Below are 23,034 nucleotides of genomic sequence, written 5' to 3'. Positions count from 1 at the left end.
GAATTAAAATTTTGAAGCGTTATTTAATGCTGGAGATTTTACATAGTACTCCATGTTAACCACACAATTTATTTAATTTTTTGTTCAGCAAGTTTAGTTAAAATAATATTTAACAATACAATTTATATTACTGATAAGTTTTAAATAGTGCTCGATGTTATTCAAACAATTTATTTACAATTTTGCTCAGCAAGTTTGATTAAAAATATTCCATTAATAATACAATTTTATTTACTTTAAGAAACGAGCTTAAGTGATTCGTCTGAGATAAACTATCTACACTTTTGTAATAGTTTTAGAAATAAATAAATATATAAATTTGCAAGTTTTCCAGCATTAAAAAATCGTAAATATTCCAGTGCTTAACGAAAAATATAAGTATTTCATGAAAATAATTTTTAAAGCAACATATTCGGTTGCTATTTCTCTACAAGGTAAAGAAATGATTAGAACAGACATAAATACTTGAATTAATCATCTAACATGTTATCAAACATTGATACAAATGATACGATATCATAAGCCAAATAGAACAAAAAAAATTCTCTTTCAAAGTCATTGAATATCTTTGAGTTTTATGCTATAAAACTTACAATCAAACCACTCCCTAAAACAGATTTTATCATTTCAAGTATTGAATGAGTAACAAATCTTCTGATAACAGCTTTTTTAAAGCACGGTGATAACAGCATTTTGTTGATGCAAACGAATTGAGCAAGTTACCCCAAAAAAGAGGGTTCAATTAAATATAATACTTTGTCCACTTGTGCCATCAGGGTCATGCTTCAAGCTAAGTGGCGAGAAATGTATTCTTTAAACAAATTTTTTTTCTTATTACTCATAGGGCACTGGGAGCAAAGTCTGTAAAAAAATGGGGGGAAAGCGTGAAGAAAGAAAGGGGGTCGTGGGTTTCCATTTCGGCCTCACTTAATTCGTCTTAAGATGACATGATGTCTAGGGGAAGATATAAAAATGCTGTTTTAGCAATAATAAAAATCATGGGGTAAAATGTTTATGCTGGAGTAATAAAACGTTTCTGAAGATATGAAAAAATATACTTAACTTACTGTTCTTGCTTTCGTATGTTGTATAAGCAAACTTAAGATTCAGTTTTTATATAAAAAGTTTCTTACTTATTTTATTAAGAATGCTTTCGAATATAATAAAGACAAACTTCATTTTTTTTATATCTTTTAAACTACTTATCAATGTAAAATTAATTATATTTAATTAGGAAAGGTATTCAGCAGTGAGAAAAAGAATGCGGATCTTTAAAGAAATGACTTTATTAATATATTTTTGAGATTGTTGAAATCTCGAAAATTAAATGTTTAATGCAGTTTAAACTTCGGTTGTTGAATAAAATTTAATACATAAAAATTTTATGTTGAATTAATAGCGTTGTTACGTTAGTTAAAAAGTGAAACATATGGGAATTTATTTAAGATATATAAATGAAATGCGAATAATTTACCTCTTCCTGTTTTGAAATTAGAATGTTTAAAAAATATCTATTGCACCTTGTTATTTAAAGCATCTAAAGGAAGAGCTTAGAAAACAAAAATTAAATGGAAATTTCAATTAAATTAAGGTTTAATATAAATCAGTTTTATTTCTCCAATTTGAGTTAATATAAAAAGAAACAATTAAAAACGTTAAAATTAATCAAAACAAATTTCTCAGCTAATTTTAATTGTTTAATAATTTGTTATGAAAATGTAGAATCATTTCACAAACATTTTAAAATTATACAATACATAAAAGCAACATCTTCTTAACTTTAAGCAACAATGATCACTTAAAGGTATAAATGATCCTAACATTTCAGAATAAACAAAACTAAAAATATTTCATATGTATTTAGATTTTTCGATCTATATTTCCCCTCATTAAATGTAATAAAAAAAGAATTATTGTTTAAGAATATTTTTCTTTGAATTTCAAATAAATAAAATAAGAAAAACTCCATTTTTCTTATCATAGTTATTTTTCTTATTAAGTTTAAAAAAATAGAATGAAAAAATCGCTACTGTTTTTCACAGCATTTTTTCTTTATATTTTAAAATCCAAAATAGAGAAAATTTTTTTACTGTTTAATGTTGTATTTTTTCTTATTGAATTTTAACATATAAAACGGAAAACCCATTATTGTTTTATACTATATTTCTTATTGAGTATAAAAAATGTATATAATAAAAATAAAATATGTATAATTAAACTGTTCCTTGTAAATATTTCTTTTTAAAACACCATCATTACATTTCAAATTCAAAACAGCCAACAAAGTAATAAAGTAATTTCAAACTATAATTTCTTTCTGTTGGAAAAAAAAAATATTTATTCAGTCCCTGTTCGTAAATCCAATCGTTTAATAGCTCACCTGAACTCCTCCGAGAGGACAGTTGTGTTGCATCTTTTAAAACTAGGAGTATAATAAAAGTAATAAAAGATGAAGGGAAAAAAAAAAGATGCAGGTAAAAGACCCCTCAGGGTATGTTTTCAACCCCCCCCTTCTCCTATCTCGGGTATGAGTCATAGTAGGATGAGGATACAAGATGAGGAAAAGTGGGTTGATGCAGATTAAAGGAAAAAAAAAATTGCCTCTGTTATTTAATATCTGAACTATTGTCTCGAAGCGAAGGAAAACGTAAGTTTCAAATTTTCTTTCGATAAGATCACGTGACTATTTCAATAACGGCCAGTGCTTTAAAAAACATAGGAACGTTTCTTAAAAATCTACTATGTTATGCGTATTATTATAAACAATTGAATTAGCTTTTGTTTAAAGAGTTATTTAATGGATACATATCGCACGCATTTTAAAGCTTTTCGTAGAATAATCCCACTAAGCATAGTGATCTATAGTAATATAAGTATGAACATTGTTTTGATTTTCAGTCAAGATTATCATCAAGTGCAAAAAGGAAAAACTTGCGAAAGAAAATTTAAAAATGCATATATGTAATTTGCAAGCGGAAAATAAAATTTTTATTTTCGCAAAATTTGAAATAAATGATTTATTTTTATGTAGCTTAAAGTAATAAATTAATTTAGTTTACATTACTTTGTAAAAACAGTCAATTCATATAGCAAGTGTAAAGTGAGCATTTATTATTATCTAATAATAGTTATTTATTATTATAATTTATTTGTTATTGTCATTTAGTTATTATTGTCATGTATTTATTATTATCCAAAAATAAATGGTAGTTAACTATAATTTAATTTCAGAAATACAAAGATTTACGTATGCACGTAAAAACCTATTCAAGATAAGAATTAACAATGGATAACGATATCATGCATAAAAATAACAGAAAAATCAAAATGGATTTGAGTTATTTTGGCAAAATTCACATCATGCTACACTGTTAAAATTTTCATTCTTAAGTTGCGGTAAAATAACTGGCAGCTGTCTGTCCATCCCATTAACCGTAAAGTTTACGGTAAAGAAAATTTCTTTCTTTTATGGTTTGGAAACCATTTACAAAAAATATGGTTATAAAACCATGAAAACTAAACTATACGGTTTTTTAGCCATTTACAACTAGCATTTTTCAAAAACGTAAAAAAAAAAAAAAAAAATATTGTTTAACTAGACATTGGAGCTCGGTTTTTCGTAAGGTATTGGGCATTGGAGAGTGCCGGACACTGGAAATTCTTCATGTGTTGAAGGGAATGGAGGAAATAGTGTGGTGTCAACACTAGGACTCGAACTCCAGGTCTGCTGGTCATGAGACTGACAGATAAGCCCGCTCGGCTATGGTATGCACAAAGATGCAAAGAACTAAGAAGCTTCATGAGGAGGTTCTAGTGGGTGCGATTAAATTCCGGTCGTTAAACCGTATTAGGTGAAAGCAGTTAATAAACAGTTTTTCTCAAACTTTAAAAGTTTGATTACCGTTTTATTTATGGTTATTTGACTGTTTTGATTCAATATGGTAAAATAACCATTCAATAAATTGCCATTTAACCATTTTTTTCCGAGAAGTTTCTAACAGTGTAATGAGTCATTATTTTTAATGAAATATATTACACGTTACATGTTTTTTTTTCTTTTTTAATTTACAACTAAAATAAGAGGAACAAAATGTTCGAAAATCAAACCTACCAAAACTAATTTTGTTTGACACGACTGTATTTAATATAAAATCTAACATATAAAAGTTCAAAATTTCACCAACATCATCGAAAAAATAAAATATAAATCGGATTATAAAAGAACGGAGCATTTCATATTGTTTCAATTTGTGTACAAAAATTTTTTTAGCACTCATAAAAATAAACATTAAATAGAAGCTGCAGGAATATTTACGTAACAATTCCATACATTTTATCACTCGCATATATAGAAACAAAGTTAAAATATGTCTCTTCCAGAGAATGAACAATGCATTTCTCTAGGCATCACTAAGATATAACAGTGAACATCACTAAGATATTCAGTGACGTAAATACGAATAAGAACAGCTGACTTCAAAATGACATAAATTATGAATAAAAAAACATATGCATTCATTCATCTTCAAAATAGTTCCGAAATAGAATCTTTGAACTCAGAAAAACAGTCGTAAAATAAAATTTAAACCAAAGAATTGGCACATTTTCACCAAATATTTGACAGACATGATATGAAATATTACAATAAAGGAGCTGCGAAGCATAACTAAAAAAAGAATTATTTTAAAGAAAATACAGACCGTAATCATTCGAATAATTTTTGTTTGGTCTAGTTGAGATGAATACACTTTTGTTGTGTATATAATTTCGAAAAAAAAAAGTACATAATAAATAAATAACTACACATATTTTGTTTAAAAAATATTTAAAAAAATTAATTGTTAAGCATGGAATTTGATTAAGGAACCCTTTTTCTTTAAAAACTCTAGAATTAGATATAACAACGAATTATAAATTAACTAAGATTGAAATTTAGATTAAAAAAAATTTTTTTTGGAAGGGTAGTATTAAAAATACAAAAAAAAATAGGATTATCAGATGAGCATTTCTGCATTTAGAAACAATACAATTTTTTTTTAAATTGCTTAAGTAAGAGAAATAATAGATAATAAATTTAGATATGAGTATTTAACGCTCTATATAGCTGGGCAAAATACCAAGATACAGAGAAATATCAATATTTTTTAAACTTCACGTTAATGATAATTGCAAAAGTTTTTCGTCATAAATACAATGTCCTACGATAAATATGGAATATACGGAAATAATCGACAAGGATAATATTGCAATCATTATACACAACGATGAATATTGAATACGATAATTCTGAGAGTATATTCGATACATTCCGAGAGTATATAATTGTAGAATACCATAAAATTACGAAAATTATCGATTAAGATAATTATAAAATTTGTCAATATCACGACTATTAGCGATAACGATAATTTCGATACATTTCATTTGAGTAACGAAAATGCTGATAAGAATAAAAATAATGTAGACTATTTATTTTAACTGTACATATGAACTTTCAGACCGTACAAGTTACGATTTCGCCCAGGAATATTATTTAGAGAACAATATGAATTTAGAGTAACAGTAATTGCAAAACAGTAATTGCAAAAGAAATAAACTAACAAAACAAACTTAACAACTCAGTTAAAATTTAAAAGAAAGTCAAAGCACGTCATATTTAAATTTCCAAAATTAATATTTAAATACACGAAAAAGCTGAGCATTAATATAACGGGCGTGGTGTATTTTTTAAAAAAAATCTATAAAAATGACTTGCGTCACTTTTCACAATACACCTCAGCTGTTTGATAATGCGGTGCAGGCCATCAGAATCCCAGGCATCATCTCTGCTTAGAACATTAGAATGACCTACCCGCAGGCAAAATAATCGTTCTAATTTTCTTTTGAGCTAGTAATAAAACTGCAGTTTCCCCATTTCTATTACGGCATCGTTCAAAGTTATAGGCGGGTAATGATTAAGCATACATTTACATCAACATACATTTGCAAGTTTTATGTTGCTACTTGCAAAAAAAAAAATATTAACAAGTGCATACAAAATATTAATAATACATAAAAAATTTTTTGAGCGAATAAAAAAGTAGTAAAATGATTTCCTCTAATTTTACAACTTAATCTGTTAAATCCAATTTATGAATACAAGCTCTGATGTACCCTGATTCAGATCCTTTCATACACTATGAAAAATAGAAAGGTGTTGTACAATAATATCGTTTAAATGTATAGCAACTTTAGTAGAATAATATCGCGTTATATTTGTTAAACAAACTCCTTACGTGACACTATATTTCATCTTGAATGGAAATATGTTTCAGTTTAGCACTTTATTATGGTTGTAGAAAATTAGCACCATATCAAGTTTCAAAGTACTGACCAAGGTACAAAACACCGATGAAACAATATTGAATTAATTCTTCTGAGAGTACATTTAAAGAAAACTAAATGTTGAAGTAAAAGCATTCCTGGCAATAGAAATATTACCCAGATATTTAGGTATTTGAAGATATTTTTCTTACTCAAATTTAGTTTTAAATATTGTGTGCACAAATTAGTTTTTTACATTGTGCTTCGAGTGGTGATTGCTTTTTAAGGAGGTCTTTTTCTTTTTTTTAAAAAAAAAGCAGATTTAAGACACAATTATGTTGGGTACTTAAAGTCATGTAATGAATTGTGTCTATTTGCTTGACTGGAAGATTTTCTTCGAGCGAAAGTTTACTACGTCGTATATTTCCTGTGAAAACTGAGAAACAATAAATCTATTGATGTTAATAAGCGGTAGTGTAGTTCTAAAACTGTTGTCAAAAAATTTCGCGAAACGTTAAAAACATAAAAGCATAATAGTACACTGTTAATTTTAAAATTACTGTAAAATAGCCGGCAGCAGTCTATCCATCCAATTAACCTTAAAGATTACGGTAAAGAGCATTTTTTATCTTTACGGTTTTGAAAACTAGTATGGTAAAAGAGACATGAATACAAAACTAAACGATTTTTTAACCATTTACAACTAGCCGTAAACCGTAAAAAAATTAATTTAACTGGACATTGAATCATTAAATAATGACCATTGGAGTTAAGATGTGGTTCATTTAAGGTTGTTTTATCAAATGAACCGTGGAATATGGTTCATATTTATAGGGAAAATTATGGTATTGAACCTGGAATTTGAACCTCCCTTTTGTTTTTTCCCCTCCCTCTCGGCTATAATGTATGCTCAGCTGCAACTGCTGGTTGTTTACCGTATTAGGAGAAAGCAGTTAATAAACGGTTTTTCTCACAGTTTACAGTCTGAACACCATCTTAATTACAGTTATTTGATTGTTTAGTTTGAATATCGTAAAATAACAATTAATAAATTGTTATTCAACCATTATTTTCCGAGAAATTTCTAACAATGCGCGACTAAGTTGACAATTAAAATTATAAGTAAACCATTATAAAATGCATTGCTCCGCAATAATACATAACTCAACCAAATAATTCAAGACAAAAATGTGCAATTCAATTTAAATGCTTTAGAAAATAGTTCTTTCTTAATATATAAAAAGATATAAAAAAATATTATTTTATGCACAAATAAAACATACGATAAAAAGGAGATTAAATATTCCAGCAAAGGGCATACGTTTTGGCAAGAAAAGAACACAAATAAAGGAAGAAAAAAAAATTCCTCCTCAGGTGCAAAAGGAAAACTGATGTTACCTGCGTGTGAAAGGCAAGTTTTATGACTCCCCCCTTCCCTTATTTGTCTCATCCTTCCCCTGCTCCTCCCAGAAAAAGTTATCTAATGGACGCCAAAGCATTTTGTTCACGCGCCAAGCAACAAAAAGAAAATCATTTCTGGAGGGCGGGGATCGACTCTTTGAATTGAAGTAATGCATTTATTGATTTTCTCCTGCATCCACAATGAGATGTCAACAGCTTGAATTTCAGAGACATTTGAATTTTAGCTTCAAAATATTTTAAAATGTTTAAAGATGCTTTTGTTACCTTACTTTTTCTTAAAAACAAGATAAAAAAAAAGCTACAATTTTAAATGCTTTTAGCATGGGGCAATTTTAGAAATCGGACGCATTTTAAAAATAAAAGATGTAGATATAATATTAATGACTATTGACGAAATAATATTTTTCTTCGTTTGATGCTATTTCTTCAGAGCAGTGTTTCCCAAAGTGTGGTACGCGAACCCCCATTGGTACGGGAACAGTTTAGAGGGGGGTTCGCGTTCTTATGCGAAATATCTAGAAACAAACGAAAATTTCAAAATTTTTTATTTAAAAACAAAGCTAGCCATGAAAATTTACGATTACGTATTTTTCTATTGGTTATTTTTTTCAGAATTAACAGTTAATAACTAAAATATGTTAATAAAAATAAAAATATTTAAAAAAATACATTCATTTTTTTATTAGTGGTACACAGCGTTACGAAAAATTTAGAAAGGGTACACTATGGTCATAAGTTTGGGAACCACTGTTTTAGAGAAGTCGGTTGGTTAAACGCTGCATCATAACGAGGTACAAGTTTGCGGTAACTTTAATACACTGCAAAACAATCCGAATCAAATTAAGGTAAAAAGTACCGGTACCCTGAGTGCCAGTACTTTTCACCTTTGTACTGTATAAGAATTGCATTGCAAAAAATTCCGGATCAAACTACGCTAAAAAACATCGGTGCTGAAGGTGCCGGTACTTTTTCCGTAAAATCCATTTTTACCGGAACATGTTACGAAGCAAAATATCTGAAATACCGTCATTTTTACAGAAATAATTACCATGAAATCATTCTGATAAAATTAATATTACTGTAAAAATTACAGTATACGGTAAAAATGGGTTTTACGGATCCATTTTTACCGGAACATGTTACGAAGCAAAATATCTGAAATACCGTCATTTTTACAGAAATAATTACCATGAAATCATTCTGATAAAATTAACATTACTGTAAAAATTACAGTATACGGTAAAAATGGGTTTTACGGATGATGCAGCCAAAATGTCGGTACTTTATACTAGAATTTTTTTTACAGTGTAAGGTGTTAGATTAAAACCTGCTTTAGCTGAAGTTGAACCACAGTGCCGTGTAATTACGTTTAAGAACTATAATATGGTGCAACATCGCACTATAACTTTAAATTTAAACGATATTATGGTTAAGCACGCCCCAACAATTCTAACAGTTCGCAAGCTGTACTGCTGGTGATTCGGAAAGTAAAAATAAAATAAAACATTAAAATTCTTAAAATTATAAGACAGCGAAAAATTTTGTTGCATTTAACCAAAACATTGTAAATCTATTAAATAAAATATTCAATTTAGATGTAAATTAAGTATTTTAGTAAGCACTTATATCCAAATTGAGTCATATTACCAAGAAATGACCGGTTTTCACTAGGTAATGTTTGATAAATTAATATTTATATCGCAACGCATACCATCAAGAATAAAATCCTTTCTTGCCCTAAAGTGTCTGAAGTGACCTATGATAAGATAAACAGTGTTAAAAAATTCCTCTTGACAACCATAAACCTTTGTTAAGAAATGTTCTCCACAAGTTCTACAATTTAAGACCTCATCTATTCTCAAAGACATTCTCGAACGCGTACGTGCATTAATTACAAATAACCCAACAAATTGCCCACTGATTAGGCATCATAAAACGATCTTCTCCTAAGTTATAAGAATGTTCCCAGGGTTTTAGAACTTGGCCTGATTGTTACACGCACATTTGATGACAATGTCATCGCTTAATTTTCCGTTGATGCACAAAATCTGTGAATAGACCCCGGAGTCCTCTATCATTAAAGAAGTCTTTCAGAAGAACAATAGGACTACTAGATATGTAGGCTCTTTTTCCGGTCGCCTGACTATTAAGACGCTCATGATACAATCTTTAAAAAAAAGACACGTTTTTTGTCATTACCTACTATTTATTTTCAAGCCTTGCTTTTAATAGGTAAGTTTATTCTTTGATTACCCATTTTAAGGTATCTGAAATTGAAATAATGAAATTTTATGTCGGCTACTTGTTGAGGTTAAATTAGAAACTGTTTAAATACAATTTTGGATGTTAAAATAAAATTTCGATTGGTTTATTTTGGGAGATCTGGGAAACGTTAACTGTTAAGGATAACTAACTTAATGAAATGTTTTACAAACCAATTTTTTTAAAAATGCATTTCTCTCGAAGTTGATTTTTTTTCCTCCAAGTTGAAAATGAATTTGAAGTTATCATCAGATTCTGAAGAAATAGAATATTAAATATATTCAAAAAAATAGAATATTATTAACTTTTTAAATTATCTCAGTTTTAGCTATTAAAAAATTAACTATTTCGACTAAGATTACGTAAGGCATAAAATATCCTCATGATAAGCAATATTAGAATATATATTGTTTATAATGAAGTACCGCATGTCCGAAAAGTATTATTTTATAACTTATTAAAGATGAACATAATGTAAAAAAAATATTCTTATAATTATATATGCTGGAAATTTGAAAATAAAAAAATAAACCGTTAAATCCATATTACATTAAAAACAGTAATAACTTACCAAGAAAAACCTGTTTTAAAGAAACTACAAATGTATATGCATTGTAAAATATTGGCCTCCGTATTAAGGAAATGAATTCTTATTAAAAACTAGTGTACTTTCTTAAAGTAATTGTACACTTTGTTTTGTAAATCAGGAAACGAATGATCCAACAAAATAATGAATGATAGAAAAATTTATTCGACGATAAAGATAGTTTTAGATATTTTCAAAATAAACATTTTGAAGCAATATGTTGACTGAAAATTGAATTAGTAAAAAAAGGATAAGTTACACTTTTTAATTATTTCACAGTAATATATGTCCTATAGCTAATATAGCGTACAGTGCGATAAAAAATAAACGGAGAACCCTGAATAACTTTTGATCTGATGATCAATTCTTCTCGTTCTAGGACTCAATCTTAATGGTTCAAGAGGCTGATTTTAAATATGCTATTAAATTAGTGCAAACAATATTACAATATAAAAAAGACCAGACACAAAACTGTACCTTCTCTGCATAAACATACTTTTTTTCGAAGGATTTTATTACTGATCCCCGAAATATAAGGGTAGTCGTCAACTGGGAAATATATTCCGAATAGTTTGGTCAAGAGAGTGGTCCAAAATTTGGACTTCTTTATGTTAATTTCAGTTTTTTACGTATCGAAAATTTTGCATATATATATATATTTTTTTTTTTAACCAATTCAAAAAACTTTTGTACGCAATTATATTATAAAATTTATTTATCCAAAGAGAATTCGATGCAAAAAATAACTTTTAGTAAATAAAATTTTTTTTATTATTCTATTTCATAATAGTCGAAACATTTTCTTAACTGTAAGGTAAGAAATTTTTTACATCACTCGAATGAATGTAATCTTACATGGCAAAATACGAAATCGGTCAAACAGTTTTTGGATAAATCGAATTTTAAAAACATGACTTATTTAAAATTCGATTTCTTTGCAATTTGATTTTAAACCGATCATTCGATTAAAAGTCGTTCAGTTTTTTCTTTTTCGCACTGCACTTAGTATAGAAAAAGCAAAAATAATTTCAATATAAGGTTTGAGGTCTTAACACGAGAATTCAAAGAAGAAGAAAAAATTAATTTTTAATTGGTATCACCAAAAAAATAAATAAATTAATGCACCATAAAGATAAAGGCAATGACTCATAACATAATTAATAAAGAAATAACTTTCAAAAGTTGTTAGAAAAAAAACAAACTTCATCCTTAGACAAATAAGGATATAATAAAATAGCCTCCCACCACTAGAATATATAAACGCTTTCCACCCATCTTCCCCCATCAATTAAAAAGGATTTGTCAACCTATCTCAGATAGCGGGCTCGGTAACATAAGAAGTTTCGGCAACAATATTAATATTGAAGAGAATTTAATAAAAAAAAAGGCCGCGTGTGATTCTAAATCCCCTGAAGAGCCTCCGAAACTGATAGCTCGGATTTCGCTTTCAAAAAAATAAAGCGAGAATCTTTTATGCAGTTTTTTTTAAAAACCTCATTCGTAGATGGTATCCTGAACACGTCATGCTAAAGAAGTATTTGAACTTCGAAGTGATGGTAAGTGCTAATTGATTTGAATAAATGAGGAGGAAAGTCCTGGTGAGATTTGAGTAGCTGTAGAAAAAAAAAATTATTTTAACATATTGAAGCGTGAAACACTACTTTTAATTAAACTACAGGTCTGACTTTAATGGGTTTATTTTTTATAACGAGTAGAAAGATTTAAGGAATCATTTTGTGATTATTTCCCTTCTTTTTTTTAATTGAAATATTTTTCTCCTTTCTGGGGTAGTAAGATAAATGCTTACAAAGTTTTCTACAACACATTAAGATCTCTGTTCGGTACCGTCTAGTTTTTGTTTTAATTTAGATCAAAAGCAGTACTACGTTTGTGCAAAACTAGTTTTTTCGCCACATTGCGCAAAAGCGCCAAGTGCTTTGTTTATTTTATATTTTGCATTTATTTTTGCAGCTAATGATAACTGTTCGGAAATGCGAATTTTAGTAACCTATATATCAGTAACAGCAAATTCGAAAGCGATTTTGTTTGTTTGATTTATTTGACCAAAAACTGGTCGTTTTTTTTAAAGGATATTATTAAATTATGTAAAAGCAAAACACTATTTTAAGTTTTGACAGGAAAAAAGGCAAATTGTACCATCAAAAATTTTTAAATTACGAGATTTTGATTAGCTATTTCAAATTAAAAAAAAATGTACACTAACCGATTAACAACTTTCTCAGATACTTGAGCTAAACATTTGGTTTACCCTCTAGATATAGCATTAACAATGGAAAATCGTTAAAGTCAATGTTTTTTTTAAAATTAAATTTTTTACAATAAAATGTATATACATATAACTGAGTAATGCATAATAGATATTTTAGAAACAAATAGAATCAAATTTTTAGAATTTTTCCAATAAATTATTAGTTCCGAAAAGAAACAGATAATCTCAGTTCCATTATTTTTTATTTTATTTTCAAAAAATTGCAGCAATTATTTCACTTTCACTAGAAGGCATCGACAAATGTACCCACAACAAAGTAGACCGCCAAGCCTGTAAAGTAACTAATGAATTTCTTCGGCGATGTAGGATGAAGTTGGGAAAAGCATAGATACATTTCATTGCAAAACCACCTCAAACAACACCTCCCTCATATTATTTCTTTTTCTAAAGAAACTTTTCAAACCAACCTTCACTATTAGAAGACGCCAAACCCATCATTATACAAAAACAAGACCTATATTTTTACTATGTGGCAATTTCCGGCTCAACTTTGAAATCGAATACCATGGCATACTGTTAAAAAGGTTGTTTTTCTTCAAGAAGAATTGATCAAAATAAGAATTTTGTTCTGATACAACGAAGTATAAAAAGCGTGGGATGTGCAGTTTATAAATTGGAAGGCTGTTGGGTGATTGAGGTCGGGTAGATACATTTTTCAAAAATGAAGTTTTATAACCAGGGGGTGTTTTTCACAAGAATTCGTATTGAAAGGGTTGACTAATTTATTCAATTACGTGCTGGACGTTGCTGAAAAATTTTAAGTTATTCAGCAACCAGTTTAAATCAATGACGGTATATGAAGTAATTGATGATACTAATTTGAGTAATAAAAGGTTTAAAGGAAAACTGAAACGCGATTATAAATTACTACTTTTAAAATTGATAATTTATAAAATTAAAAAAAAATGTGTTGTAATTGTAGAAAAAGAAATGTAAAACAAGAAAAAAAGAATTCATAGCGTGGGTAATTTCGACAGCTGATAATTACTTTTATTGAATAATGAAGCATTATTTATAATGAAAACTTTAAATTATCATTTAATTGAGACGATTATACTAATTGTAATTAATGAGAGGGGATAAGTTTAAAATAATTAGAATTAATTTACTGTTGACAGGATTTTAATTACGGCTGTTCATAAATTAACATTTTAAATCATGGTTACATAATTATTTAATGATCGTAGAAAACTTATCATCATGATCGCAAAAAATTTACAGGAAATTCATTCTGTCATTGTAAAAAGTTCACAGAAAAGTTATATAATAATGTTTTAAACTTATATAAACTTACATAACTTATAAAATTATATATAAAAAGTTTAAAAAAAGACACTTTTAACAAGATTGAAAATTGGTTATTCTCTTAAAGAAAACTTTTAACATGATCGAAAATTTCGTAAACAAAACTTATATCATGATCGACAAAATATTTAAGAAAACTTATACCATGATCGAAAAAAAAAGAAAAAGAAAAGAAAGCTCTGCATGAATAATGAATTAAAGAATTCAATGATCAGAAAAATCTCGAAGGAGGCAGTTAACGTAATGGTAAAGAAACAAGCAGAAAACACTAACCATGATCGCATAGGACTTGATTTTGAAAGGGACGGAATTTAATTACTGAGTCACAATAGTTTTCTTAATTTCACACAGGCAAAAAAAAATTTCTTAAATGTGCTGTGCTAAATACCAGCAAAAAGATTAGTTTTTTAAATCTATTATTCGTTTTGAAATTTAAGGGATTTAAATCGATAATAATTCACGAAAAGTTTTTTTGTTTGTGTGAAATAGTTAGGAGGCTATTAGAGATCTCTAATCATTGAGGGGGACATATACCCCCCCCCCAACGATGCCCATGCATGTTCGCAAAAAATTTGAAAAAAGGCCGATGATAAAATGAAATAAAAATAACCTCCTATTACGAACATCATTGAAGCGTTAAAGATGCGGTGTGCGATGACAAACGATGTGCGTTTAAGCATTAATCAAAAAAATAACAACAGTATTTCATCTCAAGGTAATGAAATAACGGACGTTTTCGAATCAAAGGTATCAATTGTTCATCACCAGGGAAAAGAATTAAAATACATTAAGTATAAGAATCCACTCTTCCACGCAATTTCCCTTTTAACCAGGCAAGGTCAAATTGGAAGAATTATTATTATGAACGAAAAGTCAAAACGACAAAAAAAAGTTGCACCTAATCCTGGTGACATCATCTCTGAATGTTGCAGCTGTTTATTCGGCTGTCAGCACACAGATAATGGTTGCTGAAAAACATGCTCGTTAATGAATGAAGATAAAGTTGGTAACTAATTGCATTTACGTTTCAATATTACACATTACACTGATAAAGTAATATGATTAAAATCGCTATTTACTTCGTATATCGAAAGAAATAAGACTTTTAATGTGATGGATTTACAGATTTGTTCAAGGTTTTCTTCGATAAGTTTAGGAGAAAATATGCGGAAGGAAAATGTATGGTGTTAATTATGGTAATTAGAATAAAATGTGTCCTTTCATTTTAAAGACCGGTTGGATTATACAATTGTGAAGTTGTAGAATTAATTTAACTTAGCTAAAGTTATAGCAGAAGATTAATAATTAACCGGTTCTTTAACCAATTATTTTGAGAGAAAAAAAGCAAAAAATCAACAAAACTTGTCAAAAATGAAGCAGAAAAATATACACATTGGGGGCCGCGAATTGATATTTAAGAGTAGGGAAAAATCTTAAGAATCACAATTGAGGAAGACGGGACTAAAATCATAAAAACTGTTTTGATTGCTGATGGAACTTGGAAATGTTTTATCTATTTACTTGGGAAATCAAACAGTTTTTTGGTGTTTTTAATTACGGCTTTCTCTACACTGATTCACTAGATTCGATAGCGTTTCTATCTTTTTTTCGCTTAAATATTCTTTCACTATCTCAAATGTGCTTATTTTTTTACATTCTGAAAAACATATATATAAAAGGCGGTGACTACGGAACACCCCACAGAACATCTAACGATTTTTCATTAGTTGGAAGAAGGCGACTGCTTAAGTGCTGACTATCCATTTGATAAATATTAAAACTAAACTGCGCGAAGAGGCATTTAGTAAGCCCTGATTAAAAAATTTATCTAAACATTTTATCAAAACTTGTTTAATATATTAAGACTATTTGTATAACATAATCGTACTTTAATAAAGCCGTGGGGTCTCAGAGGATAGGCCATTCGCCTTCCAATGAGGTGAACCGGGATGGCTGGTCTATACGAATTCCGCACCCGACTCGCACTGACCACAGTTCTGAAGCAAAATATCCTCAGTGGTAGACGGATCATGGGTTAGAGTCTCCTTGCCATTAGACTAGCCATGGGAGATTGGTGGTTTTTCTCTCCATGCAACGCAAATGCGGGTAGGTTCCATCAAAAAGTCCTCCACGAAAGCAAATTTCTCTTGATACTTAATCCAGGTGTTACCTTGTCTTCTGTATTGGGTTTAAAACTACAAGGCTACGGAGTTGAACTTTAGTAGTTGTAAACCCAAAATTGGATCTGCTGTTCAATGACAGTTATAAAATAAACGTACAGACAGTACTTGTACCAAAAATGTAAATTTTGTGATTTTTCAATGATTTTAGTTTTATAAAATAATCAAAATGCTAAATAAATGGTGAAAAACATGGTTTGTATTAACATGCTTTGCATAACATGGTTTGCATAACTAAATATGAATTTTGTCCTCAAGATTTATGATTAATTTTTAAATTAGTTTCATTTTTACCAATTTGAAGATTCAACGTAACAATATTTAGTATTACTAAAATTCGCACTATCTATCATTTTTGTTTAAATTTAATTTTACCTGAATCGAAATTTACTCTCTGGAGACCGAAACTTGAACAAGATGTGTCCTTATCGATCCCCTTAGTAATTCCGTGTATGTACAATTAATCTTTTATAACGATTCAGTTTGGAAAGTTCCATTAAAAAGATAAATTTAGAATCTAAGTTGAACGCGTTCAGCTTACAAAATTGATAGATGTCTGCCTTTTAGAGGTATTTTGAAAGTTAATACATGGAAGAAAGACAGAAAAAGTATTACTCAAAGCAAATGATTTCTTTAATGGGACTTAATGAAGTATAATAATTTATACGTTGTAGAAAATAGCTCCAAATTAAAAACCAAAATAGATCCTTTAATAACTTAATAATTATGTAATGATTCGTAATTGCTTTAATAGTATGAGTGAAGTAAACGTAATACAAAATCTACCAATCATTTATGTAATATCTATCGATTTCGGATAATATTTGATTTAAATATGTGACTATAATTCAGATTTATGTATTTATTAGTAAAATTAGAAATTGAGAACAAATAAATCGCTGGCTTTTGCAAGTAATAATTGTAAGTAGTTTTGTAAGTAAGCAGGTTTCCATGATAGTCTCTAATATTTTTATCACACAATAGGAAAATCAAAATTTTATATAAGTCACTCTAAAAATACAACCTAGCGAACACATTTTCTGCTTTTCTTAAAAGAGTAAAATTAGTGTAAGAAAAATGTAATTAATGAATCATGCAAAACTTTCTTTTTAAGATAAGTGCACTTTAAAAAATTCCGGATCAAATTCCGGTATGAAATAACAACACTTTGGGTACATCATTCGTAAAATCTATTTTACCGTAAAATATTGTACAGTAATTTTTACAGTAATATTTATTTAATCACAGTGATTCAATGATTTTACAGTACTAATTACTGTAAAAACTACAATACATCAGATTTTTTGTTCTGAAACATATTCCAGTACTTTTTACCGTAATTTTTAAGTGTAAAGACGGTAGAAATGATAACAACATTAATTTGTAACCGATTTGCTTCAAAATTTAACAAATATATATATATATATATATATATATATATATATATATATATATATATATATATATATATATATATATATATATATATATATATAAAAAATTATTTTCATACCCCCTAAATTATATCTTTCATTTTAATTATATCCCTTTTTTCAACATTTTACAGTTACTCTTAACTATAACTATACGTAGTAATATTATAGTAATTTTAGATTTAATGTTTTTAAGTTCTAATATAATAAATATTCAAAATATGAAGATGATTTATTAAAAAAAAAGATATGTTACAAATATCGCGGTAAATACCGCGTTTTTGTAAACAAATTTGAACAAAATAATTTATATACATAAGAACTCGTTTAAATCTTAGAATGTTTTTTCAGTAAAACTAATCAAGATCACAGTATGAGAATACGGGATCAAGAAAAATTTAGGGTACACGTAGGAAAAAAATGACTTAAAAATGCTCTTAAGGTCATTTTACGACATTTACTTCCTTTAAGATCGTAGGTGGGCAAGCTTACTGTAACTGGGAGACATTCATTCTAATAAATAGAACTCTCTTGGAGGAAATTCTGAGTCATCTTTTTATGTTTTTGCTAATTACCACCAGAATGTTTCAGAAAATTATGAACATCCTAAAATAAATTGTCTGAATATATTTTATTTTAAATGAAATAAGAATATTTTTTAACATTTCCTAACACTTGAAAATAAAGTAATATTTTTAAAGCTAAAAAGATAGCTAAAAGTTACCAACGAAATGCATTTTTTGGAACTTCTATATATTTGATTTTACTAAATTACTAATTGCTAATACATAGCAAATTCTGAGATAGACGATTAAAAGGTATAAAACATACGAATTAATTTTCTATCTCAGGAATAAGTTTTTATGCAATTAGTTACCACAATTATATAAATTTATATTTAATTATAAATGAAAATAATTGCAAAAAATTTAAGCGCTTGCTTTTAATAGCTAAATTTTAAAATATAATTACAAATTTTAAATTAGAAATTAAAACTAATTTAAAACTAAAAATTAAAAAAATAACTAATTTAAAAGAGAAAATCATGATTTTTCCAGCTATTTTTTTAAATTTATAATAATTACTGACGTCTTTCATTGATTAAACCTAAATTTATTTGAAAAGATTGACCAGAACTACTTAAGGTATTTCAATGTAGAAACCTAACAATTTCAATGGGAATTTATATATTACTAGCTATAATGTAACAGAATTGCAAAAACCTTTTTATGCTAAGTTAAATAACTGATTCAATGGAGCTTTTATTAAAAACTTATCTAATTAACGATCTGTTTTCGTTTCTTTTTCTTTGCCTCCCAGAAAAGGACTTAGGAGACAAAGTGCTCCATTAATATATAAGATTTGAAGAAAAAAGAAGTAGAAGAAAAAAGAAGCAGAAGAAAAAAGATGATAAAAATGAATTTAGTATCTTTTTTTTTATTTAGTTACAAGACAATAGAAAGCACTAAAAGCTTCAGCAATGGATAGGCCATGACAGCATAAAAGCCTTAAATAGAGCTTCTTTTCCCTTTTTTTCCTTTATTTTAGTTTTTAAGAGCTTAATAAGTCATTCCTGTTATGAGTCAGCATTTGACATTGTGACTAACTGAGAAAAAGGAGTATAATTTTTCTTATGCTTTCGAATATTCCAGTTATTGTACAACGTATGAATAAAATTAAGATTTTATATCAGTTAGAATATAATGCAAAGTAAACTCAGCATATATTTTATTCAGTAACAATTAAGAATGATTCTCATACAGCAAAAAACCATTTTATATAATGTACACTTTTTAAAAAAAAAAGATTTTGAGAACTAGTATTGTAGTTTTTATTTCACTGAATGACATCTAGTACATAAAATTTGAACTATATAATGTAATTTATGTCTTATTTAAAAAAATAAAGCAGTAAAATAAATTTATATGTATATTCTAATAAAAACTGAACTTTAAAATGCAATATAAACTTATGGGAAATGTTTTTTAGAAATAAATTGTTTTAGGAAATTATTAAAATTGATTATGTAGACCAATTTATTACAGTTCTGCGCTTCTGGTGACACAAGAAGAAATATTAAATTGTTTAACTATTTGTTGATTAATTTTTTTATTTCATTCTCAAATGTTTTAGTAAATATATTATTTCAAAAATATTTTAGAATCTGACATAATTCTAAATTTTAATAAATTTTATTTGGATGAAAGCATTATTTAAGCAGCAATATGTGAATGGATAATTTTTATTTTTTACAAAAAGTATCACAAAAATTGACTGTTCAAAAAATTTTCAATTTTAGGCTATCGATAATCTACTACTGAAATAATGCATTAATAATTATTATTCTGATACAAAATATTCACAAATTAAATATTTTGATAATTAATTATTACTTGAAAATTGATTATTAAATTTGATAGATAAATATTTATAATTAGTTGGCAAATAATTTGAGAATTAATTAGTTTTCTGATTCTAAATTTGAAAACAGGATGAACATAATCTCTCATAGACTCTAATCTCTTATTTAAAAAGTTTAAGAGCAAATGTAACAGAAAATCATGCTAATAGATAAGCTAATTTTGATCATTGTTGTATACATGTTATAGTTTTATCCTTATTGTATTCAAATTTTGAATTATAAATTTTTTTATTGACATTACCTGCTTCAAGTTTTTTTAAAATTTCATTTGAGTTTTAAACTTATATTTTTTTATTAATAAAAATAGCTGACAAATTCTTTTTTATTTATAAAAATAAATAAATCTATAAATAAATAGTTTCTTTGCCAATAACAATACCATAAAAATAATTTCAAGGTTTGTTTTGAATTTGTAACATCTTTAAAGATTTATCTTTCTCGAAATCAACTGGATAATTATTTTGCATTTTATATTTTTGAATAATTTCCAAATAATGGACCTTTCCCTGGTAAGTTGATACTGAAAATTTCAATCTAGTTGGAATCTTTCCGGCCAGTTAGATTTAAGGTGAAGCCTATTTTCAAAAATTTTCCAAATAATGAATCTCTCTTTGATGAGTTGAGGCTGAAAATTTCAATCTAACCGGTCACTTTACGGCCAGTTAGATTTAAGATGAAGCCTATTTTCAAAATATTTCCAAATAATGAATCTCTCTCTGATGAGTCGAGGCTGAATATTTTAATCTCTCTGGTCACTTTACGGCCAGCTAGATTTAAGATAAAGTCCCTTTTCGAAAAATTTCCAAATAATAGATCTTTCTCTACTGAGTCACTGCTGAAAATTTTTTCCCCAACAGGTCACGTGACACGCCAGGTCACGTCAGTGACAAGATCTTTATCTTCCATGCTTATATCTAATCATTTATGAGTAACAACAATCATATGTTGAGTTAATCAACTTATAATACTGAATTTAACATTATGACATAATAAAAGATGTAAATTCTAAACTCAGGATTTTTCTGTCTTAAAATAAACAGTAAATTCTAAACTCAGGATTTTTCTGTCTTAAAATAAACACTATTTGTCTTGAAACAGTAAACGTTTTATTCCTAGTTTTTTATTTTATAGACGTCGTTGAATAGTTGACCCAATTTTGAGTTTATGATTACCAATGTTCAACTCCGTATTTTTGAACTCAATCCAGAAGACAAGGGAGCTATTGGACCAATTATTGGGAGAAATTCTTCTTTGTGAGGAACTTCTTGATGGAACTAACCCACGTTTGAGTTACATGGTTAGGAACACCATGAAATCCTTCCATGGTTAGCCTGACGGCAAGAGAACTTTACTCCATGATCCGTCAACCACTGATGATATCTAACGTCAGCACTGCGGTCAGCATCTGGGTCTCCTCATTGGAAGGCGAACGCTGTAGCTCTTGAGCCACCACTGCTCAAACTTATGCCTTTCTTTCTCAATTGAATTATTCATCATATCACAATAAAAAGTATATCCTTTAAGTCAAACATTTTTCCATCGGCAACAATTATCGTCCTAATTTGTTAAACATACAAATTTTTTTAAAAATATAATAAACCTTATGTAACATAAGCTTCATAAGTCTGGAAACAGTACATAATCTGCAATAACCTCTTAAGGGTAAACAATTTTTCATTGGCAACAATAATCGCCCTACTTCATAATCATTTGAATTTTTAAAATTTCAATAAATCTTTGTAACAAAAACGTTATTGGATATGTTGTAATCTAGAGTCAGCATTTTGATTGCATGAAAACATAGGTATAGGAAGACAAATTAAGAAAAAAATGTTGGAGGAAAAAACTTACGTTTGTCGTCAGTTGGGAGGTGAGAGTTGTAACTTTCTCATGGGCTTGGTCCAATTCCCTCTTCAGTTTCCTAATTTCGTGCGCTTGTTTTTCTTCAGCCTTTAAAGTAAAAAAAAAATATTTTCAGCCATTTTACAATAGTATGCATAAAAACTATTATAAGAATAGCGTATTTTTAAAATTACGGATTCTACAGATCTAATAGTTTTAAGACTATACATTAAAACAGTAATGCAAAGAGTGAGAAATTTACAATTCAAGTTTCAGCCAGCAAAGGTGATTTAAAGATTCATTTTATGAAATAAACCATGAACAAATTCGTTAACAATTAAATAATGCATAAAAGTTTAAACATAATAACGTTACATAAGCTAAATTAAACTCCTTTTTTGTTACTTCATTAAGCTTGAGTAATTTATGCATAAAATTGTTATAAAGTACAATTAAATAGGAACTAATTTGAAAAGTAAGTTTTTTAAAACTTAAATACGTAAATTTTAGGTATATTCGAATTTTGAAATTATTATCTATTGAAGTTTTATATACTAAGAAATAGAAAACATTGAACCATATAAAACTCATTCACGTTTTAAAAAAATTTCCGAACATTTAAATTACATAAAAATTTAGCTCAAACATTGTAAAAAAAAATTAAGTGAAAAATTGATTTAGTAAAATCGGAAAATTGGTTTATTTTGTAAGCAAGCATATTTTTATAACAATAAAAAGGAAAACATTGATTTAAACCATTGAAAAAACTACATATGAATGGAATTTACGTGAATCATAATAATAATATTAATATAGAGAATTAACTAATTTATATTGTAAATAAGTTATCAAAAATCACAACAGACAAAGTTCTACGCGTACATTTGAAAAAGACTGGCAAGATATTTTATAAGACAAATTAAAAACTTTTAAATTTAATACTTATTCCAAAAATTAATTTAGTATCAAACAATACATACATAATATAT

General features: G+C 27.7%; 1 protein-coding gene across 18 annotated transcripts in view; it reads right to left on the bottom strand.

The window, feature by feature from the left end:
• The window catches only part of LOC107442127 (neuron navigator 3), a 521,654-nt gene that overhangs the window by 44,946 nt on the left and 453,674 nt on the right, over positions 1–23,034 (bottom strand). For all 18 annotated transcript variants that reach the window (XM_043039754.3, XM_087159425.1, XM_087159438.1 and 15 more), the window contains one exon: positions 22,055–22,153. In XM_043039754.3, the coding sequence (XP_042895688.3) occupies positions 22,055–22,153 (99 nt within the window). The remainder of the gene's footprint in view (positions 1–22,054; positions 22,154–23,034) is intronic.

This window comes from Parasteatoda tepidariorum, chromosome 1, assembly GCF_982258835.1.
Source record: "Parasteatoda tepidariorum strain Cologne lab strain chromosome 1, Ptep-v5.0, whole genome shotgun sequence".
In the NCBI taxonomy this organism is placed as follows: Eukaryota; Metazoa; Arthropoda; class Arachnida; order Araneae; family Theridiidae; genus Parasteatoda; species Parasteatoda tepidariorum.
This window is presented reverse-complemented; position numbering and strand designations above follow the sequence as displayed.